This window comes from Papilio polytes, unplaced genomic scaffold, assembly GCF_000836215.1.
Source record: "Papilio polytes unplaced genomic scaffold, Ppol_1.0 DF823823.1, whole genome shotgun sequence".
NCBI lineage: Eukaryota > Metazoa > Arthropoda > Insecta > Lepidoptera > Papilionidae > Papilio > Papilio polytes.
In genome coordinates this window covers 513,876-526,893 of record NW_013525381.1, presented here as the reverse complement: position 1 = coordinate 526,893, position 13,018 = coordinate 513,876, and the positions used below count along the sequence as shown (strand labels likewise).

The 13,018-nt window shown below is 31.6% G+C and overlaps 1 protein-coding gene across 1 annotated transcript; it reads left to right on the top strand.

Moving 5' to 3' along the window:
* The first annotated feature begins 2,242 nt into the window (after positions 1 to 2,242).
* On the top strand, positions 2,243 to 9,781 carry LOC106103371. The gene is made up of 7 exons (XM_013283114.1): positions 2,243 to 2,263; positions 2,579 to 2,677; positions 4,771 to 4,858; positions 5,397 to 5,482; positions 6,479 to 6,586; positions 8,313 to 8,372; positions 9,511 to 9,781. Exons 2-7 carry the CDS (start codon positions 2,579 to 2,581, stop codon positions 9,595 to 9,597), a joined length of 528 nt encoding a protein of 175 aa, XP_013138568.1. The 5' UTR covers positions 2,243 to 2,263; the 3' UTR covers positions 9,598 to 9,781.
* Positions 9,782 to 13,018: the final 3,237 nt, after the last annotated feature.

The following is a 13,018-nucleotide window of genomic DNA, read 5'->3' as shown; positions in this document are numbered from 1 at the left end:
TAATAAAAAACATGTTAAAAGAAGCATGTTAATATTTTATTGAAGAGAACTTTTAATAAAGTAACTTTGACACTAACAAGATTAGTCGTTTGATTCCAGTTCAGTGAGCAATTGCTCGAGTTCGCTTTGCCCTTGTTAACTATGAAAGTTACAAGTGTCAACAAAACACGTCTCATGTCACACTACGGTATCTAATACTAGTGGAGATACGAATTTGTTGAGATTTAATGTTGTGTATTATCCTATTTCACAAAATAAAAACAATTGTTTGCTTCCAATTAGAAGATTTTTTTTTATGAAATATGGTGGCAAACGAGTAAGCGGTCACCAGAATCCGCCGAAATGATGAAGCGCTCGCTGTCCAGACAACCGTAATTGCAGAAGTGTTACCTACCCTTAATTGAAAGAAGAGGAGACGCACATACACAGGATATTTTCCTTTCCTGTGCATCTCCTCCACTGTCAAATCCACTTTTCCTTCCTATCCTCTTAAGAAGAGAATGAAAGGAATAGGGAATAAACTAGGCCTTTACAATTTATTATTCAATGTCTAACAAAAATGATTTAAACTGTCATTTATCTATACTTCATGTATAAAAGTTTTCGAAATCAAATTTTGAAATTAACAGTAAATCCTAAAAACCCTGCTATAATCGTCAAAGGTTAGTTATTACCTAAACTTACCTTTATCATCGATCCTAAGTTTCTTAAGACGGCTTAAAGGGAAACTACAAATTGTTAGAGGCCGAATTTACATTTGACCTCTTTTTGTCAGACTAAACTCGGGTCCATAATGAAATGGCGGACAAACCAGACCGCCATCTGAATTGTAAATGTTATTATTTCCGTACCGTCTTCCTTTACTAAAGTTTTACTGTCCGCTCTCTTAAATCTTTTGGAACTAAGCTCCAGTGTACCTATAATGTCATGATTTAAAACTTAGAACACAAAGGGAATTTTAAATAAAAAGTTAAGATTTTTAATTTCATCATCAGCCTAGGACTGCTCACTGCTGGACATAGGCTTTCCCCAAAGCCTTTTACAAAATTTAATTTAACAGTCAAAAATTAAAGAATTATCAAAATAACCATTGGAAAAAATAAGAATGTAACTTATCAAGTGACGGAAAAACTCTGTTCAAACTTATCAATATTGGACTAAATATTGACTATACAACCGACATTATTATCCGCAGCACTATTATCCCAATTTCTTATATCACTTTGTTAATCACATTATTATTAAATTAGCACAACTTTCAAACTAATACAATTAATTAGCAATTATTATTAAAAAGTAAGCAATAATTTTATCATATAACAATTTTGAACAACATAAACGAAACAAAAACATTTTAATTGCTCATGTAAATTTGTCAACCTTATTTCGTGACCCATAATTGACACAACACACCTGTGTCCTACTTCCAAAAGTTTCAATTGCCAACTAGTTTGTATACGATCGATTCGTACAAATAATTATCGTTAATGAAAAATTGGGCATTATTTTGTTGCAACATTCTTTCCACTGTAGAAAACCTTTCAATGTGAAATTACTATTAAAATATTTTAAATGTATAATTATTAAAAACTAGTATCCCTTTTTAAACTACCATAATAAACTTTATTATTCAGTTAAACAATTTACATAATGTTACGTCATCATTTTATGTATCTAACACAAAATTATAAAGAAAAAGTAAGTGTATTATCATCACAGTTAATTCTAATTAAAGTTCTAAAGAGTGTCGCGTCCCATCTGCTAATTAATGTAAGGAGATTTGTCACCTAGGCGCCCGTTGCCTCCCTACTTATTTGAAATTATTTACGCAATGATTTGAATAAAGCTTAGCAGGATTTTTATACAAAAGTAGAGAATTTTTAGACTAATTAAACTAAGAACTAAGGTAATTATTTAAACAAAAGTTATTCACAATACTTCTTATAACTTTTATAAGTAACATCTCGAAATTTGGCATATAGTATGAAATTTTGAACTCTTGCTTGTATTTTAATAGATTCTAAAACATGCCAATATTATAATTAAAGTTCGATCTGTCTTACTGTATTTCTTACATTATTGCAATTGCGTTTAAACAAAGCTCTACGTGGCATTGTTGTGAGGTATCAGTCAGTGAGTCCGCAACCGCGCTACGAGAGGCACGTCTACGCCGTAGCCAGCCGCTACGAAAGTAAACAAATGTGACGCGATCGCTTCGAAATTAATTTTATATTATCAAGGAAAAGGAAAAGCTATTAACAAGGTATATTGTAAAACGTTTAGCATTATTAACAATGTAATGAAGTATATTCTAAAATATTCTATAGAAAAATACTTTATAAAATAAATGTTTTTTTTTTTTCATTTGTACACCATTGAGAGATTTTCTAAATTTGATAAGTGCTGTTAATAAAAGAATATTTTTATCATTACTTCCTTAGGATTTAGATAATTTTAACAATTTTTAAACAAAGTATCAAATTTTGATTTTATCATATTTCATAAGAACCAGTTAATGGGGTTTTGATTTACAAGAATTAAAGGTAAGATGTTATATGTGATTCATATAATTTATTAGATGAAAGCGTGGACAGCACACGAGCAGGACACATCTCTATCGTGCTGTCGAACGTTACATGTGAAGCATGCTGCGTATGCTAGTGCTCTCTACACATTGGTAAGTTACTGCATTTATATTATGCTTAAAATTAAACTTCTGACACTTTTTATAGTAATTTACTATTTGAATAACGCGTTGCAATGTTCCTTAAAAAAATCTATAAAAGAACATACTACCAAATAGGATTCCAATTACTTATGAAGGGGAAATAATATTCCTCTTTGACAACTAGTTAGCTCACAACAAAAAAAAATATTTTTACCTAACTGGTAAGGTAATTTAGTTGGGAAAACGGAACAAGACAAAATTTATTAGATACCTAATAAGTTGTACTATTACTCTGAGTTAAACTCCAACTTTTAATAAGCTTAGTCTTTAGTAGACACGTCACGTAATACTATTTTAACATCTTCAATATTAATGCATCTACGAATGTTTAATAATAAATAAATAAATTCATTTCTAAAACTATCCAGTTAAATAAATTTTAAACTTAACATTTCACGCTGAAATTGTTCCACTTTGAACAATTACAACTCCGGGATTTCTATTATTACAGCAAAGTGCATTCTGCACTTACTTTAAGTTACAAATTTCAAACTTCAAGTAAAGTTTGAAGTCGCGAACTGAATACAGCGAGACGCAGAGATGGCAATTCAAGCCGAAACTACGAGAGCTTGAGCTTTGCCTAAGTTAACCTCTAACTTTATACTCTCTCGAGTCAAAACTTCAATGTAATTTGTAATTATTAATGACTTATTCAAAGTTTCTTTTGATAAACAAAAACTTTGAAAGTCAGACAAAAACAAACATTTAACAAATAACTTGAAAATCAAATGAGAACTTAAATTTTAATTATTTGTAGATTTTAAAAAACTTTTACAAAGACATAACTAATTTGTGTAAAGTAAAGACAAATTATAAGTTTATCTTTCATATGAGTGGTAATAAAATATGAATGCGTCTTTTTAACTAATTGCTGAGCAAATGACCTTGAAAAGAAAGAACGTTAGATCGGCTATTACCGTGCTTTTACTGCGGTAATGTTAAAGTCACACACTTAAAGCGTAAACACAAACTTTTTTGTTGCCTAAGATCTCAGCAATTACAGCATATTTTTGAATAATTCTTTTATTAATATAAAACCATACACTTACGTCAGGCTTTAGGCTATATATTTTCATGCCATTAAACTTAAAGAGTAAATATTTTGATAAAAACCATAATGTGGGAAAGAGACCAAACGATACGACCTGCCAACATCAAGAAGCAAGATTACCGAGATTTGTTATTTTGACATTTGCAATTGATAATTTTTCAAATGTAAACAATAAAGTAAAAAATTTCATAATTTCATGCGGATGAAGCCGCACGGGAACTGCTAGTGTATAATATTAAAATATGTATTAAAACGTTATCTTAATATTAATTAGAATACTGTTTAGTTGTTTAGTTAATTTTTTAGTTTATAATAATGTCTCACGTTTAAGTAATTACAAATCTTTAATGCTGGGTTTCTGAAGCTACCATTTATGTTGTCATTACCTATTTATTCATTGGTGTTAGGTTGACGTATATTTCAACAGAGTAAAACTCAAGTTAGATAGTTCGGAAACGCATTTCATGAAGTTATCGTATCAAAAACACTCATGAATGCTTAAACGTACCTAGGAAACCAACCATTAATCTGATTTTTCTGTGTCTTTATGGTGAATTGAGAATTGTATTCTTTGAAAGCGTATTTTTTATTTGTCACTTTTCATTCTGATTCAGGTCGCTTGAATTTATATCGTTGAAGTGAGAGCACTCACATGGTAGTGCACTTAAAATCTGTCCACGTTCTTTTTCCCGGATTATCTTTGCGACTCTTATATTGCTTTTATTTTTATGTTTTGATGATGAATTGTTTATAATTGTAGTTCACATTTCTTCTAAATCTGTTATTGAAAAAGTGTTTATAAGTATTTTAAGTTTAAAATAACTTTAAAAAAATATGTTTTAAATCAAAGAAAAATTAACTCGTTTCAATTTTAATATAATTTCGCAGGCGATAGCAAACGTTACGGATCCTGGATGCAAGATGTAATTACTGTAAGATGTAATTAATAATAGTTCTTATGAGATAATATTAACAGGGTTTATTATTGCAGAATATATCTATACTAGTGGTGCTGTTGTACAGCTGGAGAATCGGCGTCAACGCGAAGAGGTACAAGGAACTAGACGATGTTTATTACGGTTAGAACTCACTTTATACTTACCGAGTTTTGAACAGTCTTAACACATGTTAAACATTTTCATCTATCTTTTTAAAATAAGAATAAATGAGTGGAAATAAACCGTGCAATCACTACTTTATTCCAGTTCATTTATATTTTTATTTCAAATAAAATATCTTTGGATTATTAACAAAATAGCTATCGTTTTATTTTATCTACTTTTAAAATATCGCTTTAAAAAGAACCACAAAACGAGAACTTTTATTGATGCTCAGCCTTTACAAGACAGGGGCGTATTTATTATTCCGTTGGGATGAAATTAATTGAGTCTTGTTGTGGCGCGTCAATCAATCCGCTGTCAAATATAATAATTGAGTTGCTCGAGGGTATACAAATTTCCCTTTCTTCGACAGCTATTTTTGCAGATAAGAAAAATTTACAGTTTAAAAATAACAAGAACACAGTCTTAATTTAACTAAGGCTTTTTTGTTGGATAACTCTTTTATTGTGCATAAAGATATATGAAGACTAATAATTAATAGTAATTATTGTTTCAGGTGTACAGATAGCCTATTTCGCAATCATAGGAACACAGATGTTAATGATTCTATTAAGCATCTTTCTATTTTATGGAATCTACAAAGTAAGTAATTTCTAGGTTATTTTGCCATCCAAGAGAATTGTCTATAATAGTCTATAGCTTGGTATTAATTCAATTGCTTCTCTCTTTAGTTACAATCAACTTACGTTAGACTCCACACAACTGGTTCAATAATAGAATGACATTTTACAGTGGTAGTGCCCGCTTTAACATCGTAGCACGAATGGGCCGGCACGCCCGGTGTAATACCACGACCACACAGAAGATAGGCGTGAAATGGAAGCAATTCCGTGTTTCGTCTGATGAGTGTGGTGCCGGAGGCCTAATTTTAGTCCCTTTCTCTTTACCACCCTTTTCTCATAAGAAGAGGATGGGAAGAGGAAGTGGATTTGACAGAGGAGGAGATGCATAGGAAGGGGAGATATCCTCTTTATGTGCATCTCCTCCTCTATCGGATAAGTATAGGCAACGCATCTGCAATTACGGATGTCTATGGGCAGCGGTCGCTTCGCCATTTTGGCGGATTCTGGTGTCCGCTTGCTCGTTTGCCACCTTTTGTTATAAAAAAAAAATAAACTCCACATTTGACATTTCCCTTTACCCAATAGTTAAAATAATCACGTAAATTTTATTATTTTATTAAGCATTAATAACAAAAGTTCAATATAAAGAATGTATTAATATTATTCAAATAATGTTTCGATACCAAAGCTCGTAAACATCTGTGCCATCTTCGATAAAGATTTATGAGTATTATACGTCGGTATACTTGGGCTGAGATGAAATGCCTTATTTCCAGTAATTGGCTCTCGACTGTACACATCGTATGTTACAATCCGCTTGTTTATCGATAATTGCAGCTACAAATGATTATAATTTATACTACGAAAGTACTTCTTGGGAATTCTGTTATTTTTATTTTTATTTATTTATTTATACACTTAAAACAAATTTGATTGTCAATTTCAATATTTACGTAAGATACTCTATTAAAATAAAGGTTAATAGAGTTACGTAATAAATGTTACTTTTTTTTAGGAAAATGTTGCGTTCTTAGTACCGTGGGTGGTGGGTTGTATGACATTTATGGCACTGGAGTCGATGGCAATGGTATACTCTAATATTCTTAGAGATCATGTTAATAAGGTAAGTGATAACTTGTAATTAGTTTAGTTTTTAATAGATTAATAATAAAATTAAAATTAAATGAATGTATTACATATTAAAAATACCACCTTCAAACTAATGTAATACGATTAACAAAGTACTCACGAACTTGTCTTTTCATCTAACGGCAGTCAAACATTGACTCCTCGTATTTACCAACCTTAACAATAACATTGCCAAAAGCTAAATCAACAGTTCGTGTCTGCCATGTCGCTGTTAAATCAACACGTTTCCACAAACGAACGGAAACCATTCGCTGGTACAATATCTGTTTTATGCAACCACAAAATCCTTGTCACAAAATTTCTGCAATTAACAAAGAACTGGAATTAATAATCTCTATTAATATTATGAAGAGGAAAGATTTGTATTTTTGTATGTATAACTCAAAAACTAATTCGCCGATTTCAAAAATTCTTTTATCATTAGAAAGGTCATTTTTCTGTGAGTAACATAGGCTTTTTTTATTATTATTTTAATTTCACGCGGGCGAAGTCGCGAGCAACAACTAGTAACTAATAAAAGTATTGATTATTTTTAACTGTGGATCTCGTAAGCACGCTACACATGCTTAGTTTCATCTGACAGTTTTATCTGAACAACTTATCGAACTGAACAGTTCCCAGTTTTATTAGATTTATCTGAACGATTCAACTGTCAGATAAAACTGTCATCCCCTTGATTGTACTAATAACCTAAGCGACTGAACGGATATTGATGAAATTTGGTATTGATATAGAGCATAGTCTGGAAGAACACATAGGCTACTCACTTTTGTTTTTTTTTAATCCCACGCGGACGGAGTCGTGAGCGAAAGCAAGTTTCTTTATAAATGTAGAGAAAACAATATCTGCCAATACAAGTATCACAGGCAAAGGAATTTCAATGTAATTAGTGACAAAACAACAACGATAAAGTAAACTGGATTTGATACACTTTAAATAATGTGAATAGTTTACTACAAAATAAAGTTTAATAAAGTGATCTATTTGATTCAAATGAAATCAAAGCACTTGCAATATTTTTAAAGTGGTCTGACTGAAAATACAACTGCTATCCACTTTCAATAAAGTTGTAAGGGCCCTCGAGCTGTTTTATTAAAATAGTAACAACGATAACGGGACTTTCGTATGGCTTTTAACGTAGTTAGCATGGTAAGGCTTTTAAAGACGAAAGGACATCTGAATAGCATATTTTACACACTCATGTTAATTTTTCTTAATACTCTACTTCTTTTAATATTATTGAAATTAGAAATATAAATAAATAAGCTTTCGACCGCGACTCCGTCCGCGTAGAGTAAAAAAAAAAACAAAGTAAGCGTCCTATGTGTTCTAGAATATCCTATATCTATACCAAATTTCATAGAAATCTGTTCAGCCGTTAAGGCTACAAAATCTAACAAACATCTATAAAATCATAATGTTAGTATGATTGAATTATCGTTAACCAACATGCTATACACAATTCAAAGTTTATTACATCGTTTGAAAACATGTTTTTTGTTAAATTACTACATATCTTTACCTTGAAATGTTGTTCATTGAACTAAGAAATAATTGTTCCACCTTGAACCTTACAAGTGCCTCCTTGAACAATAATAAAGTTCCGTAATATCAGTACAAAGCGGGCGTTGAACGTAAAATCGATAAATTAATTTCAATACGTAAGAGTGAAACATTTTTATATGATTTATTTTTTTCAGCAATTCGACGCCATGTGTAAGGCCGAGATATCCTTCTTAATACCACGAATTCTATTTAATGTAAGTAGTTTTTTTTTTTTATATAATTTATGGTGGCAAACGAGCAAGTGTCCACCTAATTCCACCGAAATGAAAAGCGACCGCTGCCCCCAAACATCCGCAATTGCAGATGCGCTGCCTACCCTTAACTGACGGAGGAGGAGATGCACATAAAGAGGACATTTCCTCTTCCTATGCGTCTCCTCACCGTCAAATACACTTTTCCTTCCCATCCTTTCCTCTTATGAAAAGGGTGGAAAGGGAAAGAGACTAAAATTAGGCCTCCGGCACCACACTCATCAGACGAAACGCGGAATTGCTTCCACTTCACGCCTGTTTTCTGTGTGGTCGTGGTATTGCACCGGGCGAGCCGGCCCATTCGTGCGAAGATGTTAAAGCGGGCTCTACCACTGTTATAGTTTTAGACAACTTATTTAATTGAAACTGTCGCTTTAAACTCAGAGCAACACTTCTCGTCCAGACCCAGGTTGCGCGCCAATCTATCCATACTTCTAGTGACATTGACAGCTGTCAGCTAGGGACGTGACGTTTATGCCGCTAATCTAGAGTTGCGCCAATTCTATAGCACGGTACTAATTTTATTCCTAACAGTAATATTGTTTACGTTACATAATTCGCTTAATTACACGGAATAACAGTTGAAGAATACATATTATAAATGACCCCATTAAAAATAATTGAGAAATTATCTCCTTCATTGTAGAGTCGGCACAACAGATTTCCATCTGCCAAATCAATCATACGTTATTTCATGTCACTCCCTTTTTAATACTGACACCCTTCACGCAATCCATCCATCTCTCTTAAACCTGTTCCTACCGATATACGCTAACAATCATCTTTAAACATTTTATTGTCATATGCCATTTATCAAAAACTTGATCGTAACCCAGAAAGAAGCAGACCAGAGCATTGGGCTCGATTTTGACCTACCATCTTCTACATCTATACATGGACGTCGATTTCTGGTGCGCTTAACCCCGCTCTTCTTGTGTATTTCATCAATCGACGACATAAATCTGCCTGAGAGAGCCCCGACTAACACTGTCACTCAATTTTGTATTATAAATTTCCTTTGTTATTCATGCGTCATTTCAACATGTCGTAAAGACAATGCTAACCTTTTGCTATTTTACAGTGTTTATGCATATGGTGCGTGCTAAGAATGTACCATCTCTTGCGAGCAGGAGTGACTTGGAAAGGTTCAGCGCCGATAGAACTGTGACTATTACCACCCGGCGTTAGCTTACACTCAAAGTCTATAGACTCTACTGAAAGACGAGATTCCGTCGCGTGTGAGTCGACTCTATTACTCGGGGGGATCGAAAGTGATACTGATGCGAGTTTGCATTCCCTATGACGATATATTGAGTTTTTAGTTCGGTATAGTTAACTTTAAAATACTAATATTTATGCTGTATATTTGTTTGGAAACCATTTGTGTAATTAATAAAGATAACATATATTTTTGCATCATTTTATAGGTCGTTTTTATATGTGAAGTTTAACTTTCTTTTTTATTTGAAAAATTGCTTCGATACAATTGTCTCCGGTGTTTTATATGAACTAGAATTCAAACACAATTTATTATATGTGTAAATATATAATATTAACGACAATAAAACTTATAAAATCCGTAACAGTAATCTAGTAATCTGTATCTCATATTTTATTTAATCATATTTTAAAATCGAAAAAAAACTAGCACTTTAAAAAAATAAAACCATTTTTTTTCATGGAATAATTATTAATTGGAATAACTATTTAGAAACTTTATGGAATGTGAAACTTTTCTCTTAAATATCTGATGTTTAGGCATTGAATTAATTTTCATTAGATTTGGTTATGTAGAATAAATTTCAATTAATATACAAAAGCAATTTCTATCCTGTAAATATTAAAAATAATATTCCTTGCTGTAAATATTAAGTTATATAAAGTGATATTCATACAGTACATAAGAAAGTAGTAAAAAAATATGGAATTGTTAAAATTGTTATCAATAGGTGGAATGAAAATGATAAACTTGTAAATAATGATTTCCAATGTAACATTGATGAATAAATTTTATGAGATAAATGTGTTTTTTATTGAAAAAATTGATTACTTCATTTATTTATATTTCTTAAAATTACATACATCCATGTATATAAGAGTAGTACCAAAAATAATTTACATATAAAGCACGTAAACCGGTTTTTTTTCAGTACACGCGTGACGTCACTTTACGTGCCACATGAGGCTATAAAATAAGTCTGCAGATCTTTAATGTGTCTGTCAACCCAATTCTTTATTGCGCTTAACGGTACGTTAAAAGCTTTTTACACATTTTTTAAGAAAACATTCTGAGTTTTTTCTTCAGAGATTTTGTTCGTATACAATATCTTAAAATTAAGTGCTACAAGCTTTATTTTCATTTTTATTATATGTAAAATAAAAATTGCTTTGAAAATAAAAGATGCATCTTTTTACATAACGACCGTATTTTTCCTCCTCTAAGCGTAGTGTCATAAAACTTTAATAAATTTACATACATTTCAAAACTTCTTTTCAAGGAAAAAGAAATCTTTGTTTTATTTGAGTCTGGAACACTAATGTAATCATTTGAAGTTTTTTAATAAAACTTACTCTGTTCAGGTGACCTTTTATTATCTGATTTACTTCACTTTATTGACTAAGTTTTCGCATATAATAATATTTACGATTATAATTCTCGATATTTTTTCTAACTCGGTACGAGTATTATAAAAATTTTATTTTATTGTTTACATTTGTCAAATTCTCAATTGCAAATTTCAAACTAACGCCATCATAACGTTGCTTCCTTGATGTTGGCAGCTTGTAGTTTATAGTCCCTTACCCACATGAAGGTTTTTTTCCAAGCTATTTGCACCTAAGTTTGATAGCTTGAAAATATCTAGCCTTAAGCGTGTCGTAAGTGTCCCTACAATTTGTATTAACTTTCTATTAAAGAAAGAATTACTCAAAAATATGCTGTGATTGCTGACATCCTACGCCTTAGAGTAAGTGTGGGGTTACGCTTCATAATATTAGTACTCGTAAAGAAGTATAGATCTTTACACTACGCTTTAAAACTATCGAAATTGTACAGTGTACGAGAGGAATTAAGATTTCATGTTTATTTATTCGTATTTCCATTTTGTTGCCGCAATCAAAAATAAAAATAACATATGTTTCTGCGATCTCAACGCTAACATCGTACCACAAAAGATCTGTGAGCGGGATTCCCTTTGAATAGAAGCGTTTTCACGTTTCCGCGGTAAAACTATTTACACAAGGAAAATATTTCGTCTATTTAACAACGTTTGAAAAGCGGCCAAAAGTACTGAAAGTGATAAACACGTATTCACTACAATTTCACGGCATAATATGCAGTTGTTCGAAGTACTTTTTATGCCGTGTATAAGTATATAGTAGTAGTATATCTTCATATAGGCTAAGATCCAAAGTGTTTTCCTACCCTAATCAGATTTCATGAAAGAGCACATTTTTTAAACATGTTTTAACCTGGTGCCTAAACCTAGCCTGGATTAGGTACTAGGTAAATTATTACTATCCTCGTTTTTTAAGATGTTAAAAGAATTGACAACCAGATTCTTTAGACATTTTGTTGCATATACAGAAAATAATATTTTATTGGTTATTATGTTACAAGTAAATATTTTAACAAAATGAAGACGTCAACTGCCCTATGCTATTGGAAAACGAGTAAATTTAAAGAATCTCAGTAGTGAAAAAGTGCGCAAAAGAAATTTTCTACAGAATGCAAGCTTCGAATGCGCTTGTTGGAACGTAAATGCAAATAACGTAGGGAGCTTTGAGTTTTTAGTAAACAAAGATTTCGCAACCGATGTTCTACTTATTTAAGCTCTACTTCCCCACGAAGGCCACAAAATCCAACAACTTCTTAGAATAAAAATATAAAAGACTCTAAATTGAATGCTAAGAAAGTTGTGTTGTACTATTCTATGACGATGCACTTATTAAGCTTATCTTCAAATTGCAATGTCCATTACTAACCTTGTAAATAAATATTTATTATAATAGCATAATTTTATCTTCCGAATCTACTATAATAGCTTTGAAAAACGAGAGCTTTTTTATTATGTTAAAGTAAAGGTAATCTCTATAAAACTTCCATCCACTTTCGCATTCATAATCTTTCAAATATTATAAAAGTGAACGTTTTGATAGATAGATGTTTGTTAGAGTTTGTAGCTTAAACTTTTGAACGGCGTAGAGGATAGTCTTAAAGAATACATAGGCTAATTACTTATTTTTTAATTCAACACAGGCAGAGATGCGGGCGAAAGCTAGTATTAGTAGTATATGCCTAATCATCTAATCAAATAGCCTATTGATTCTAGTTATACCCATTACCTCGTTGTTGGTAAGTGACATCTAAATGTCAAGGGCGGAATTTTTTATCATCCAATGGCACGGGACACGCAAACCCCTTTTACTGACATTGAAACTTTACGAATACATGTTATATCCCAGTTATTAACAAACTATTACTACGTAATTTTTAGGTTATAATATTTTAAAATTCGGGCCCTTTCAATATTTCTGATATCTTTTTTACTTGTCCATAGTCATCTCAATGAAAATATTTTCTTTTAATT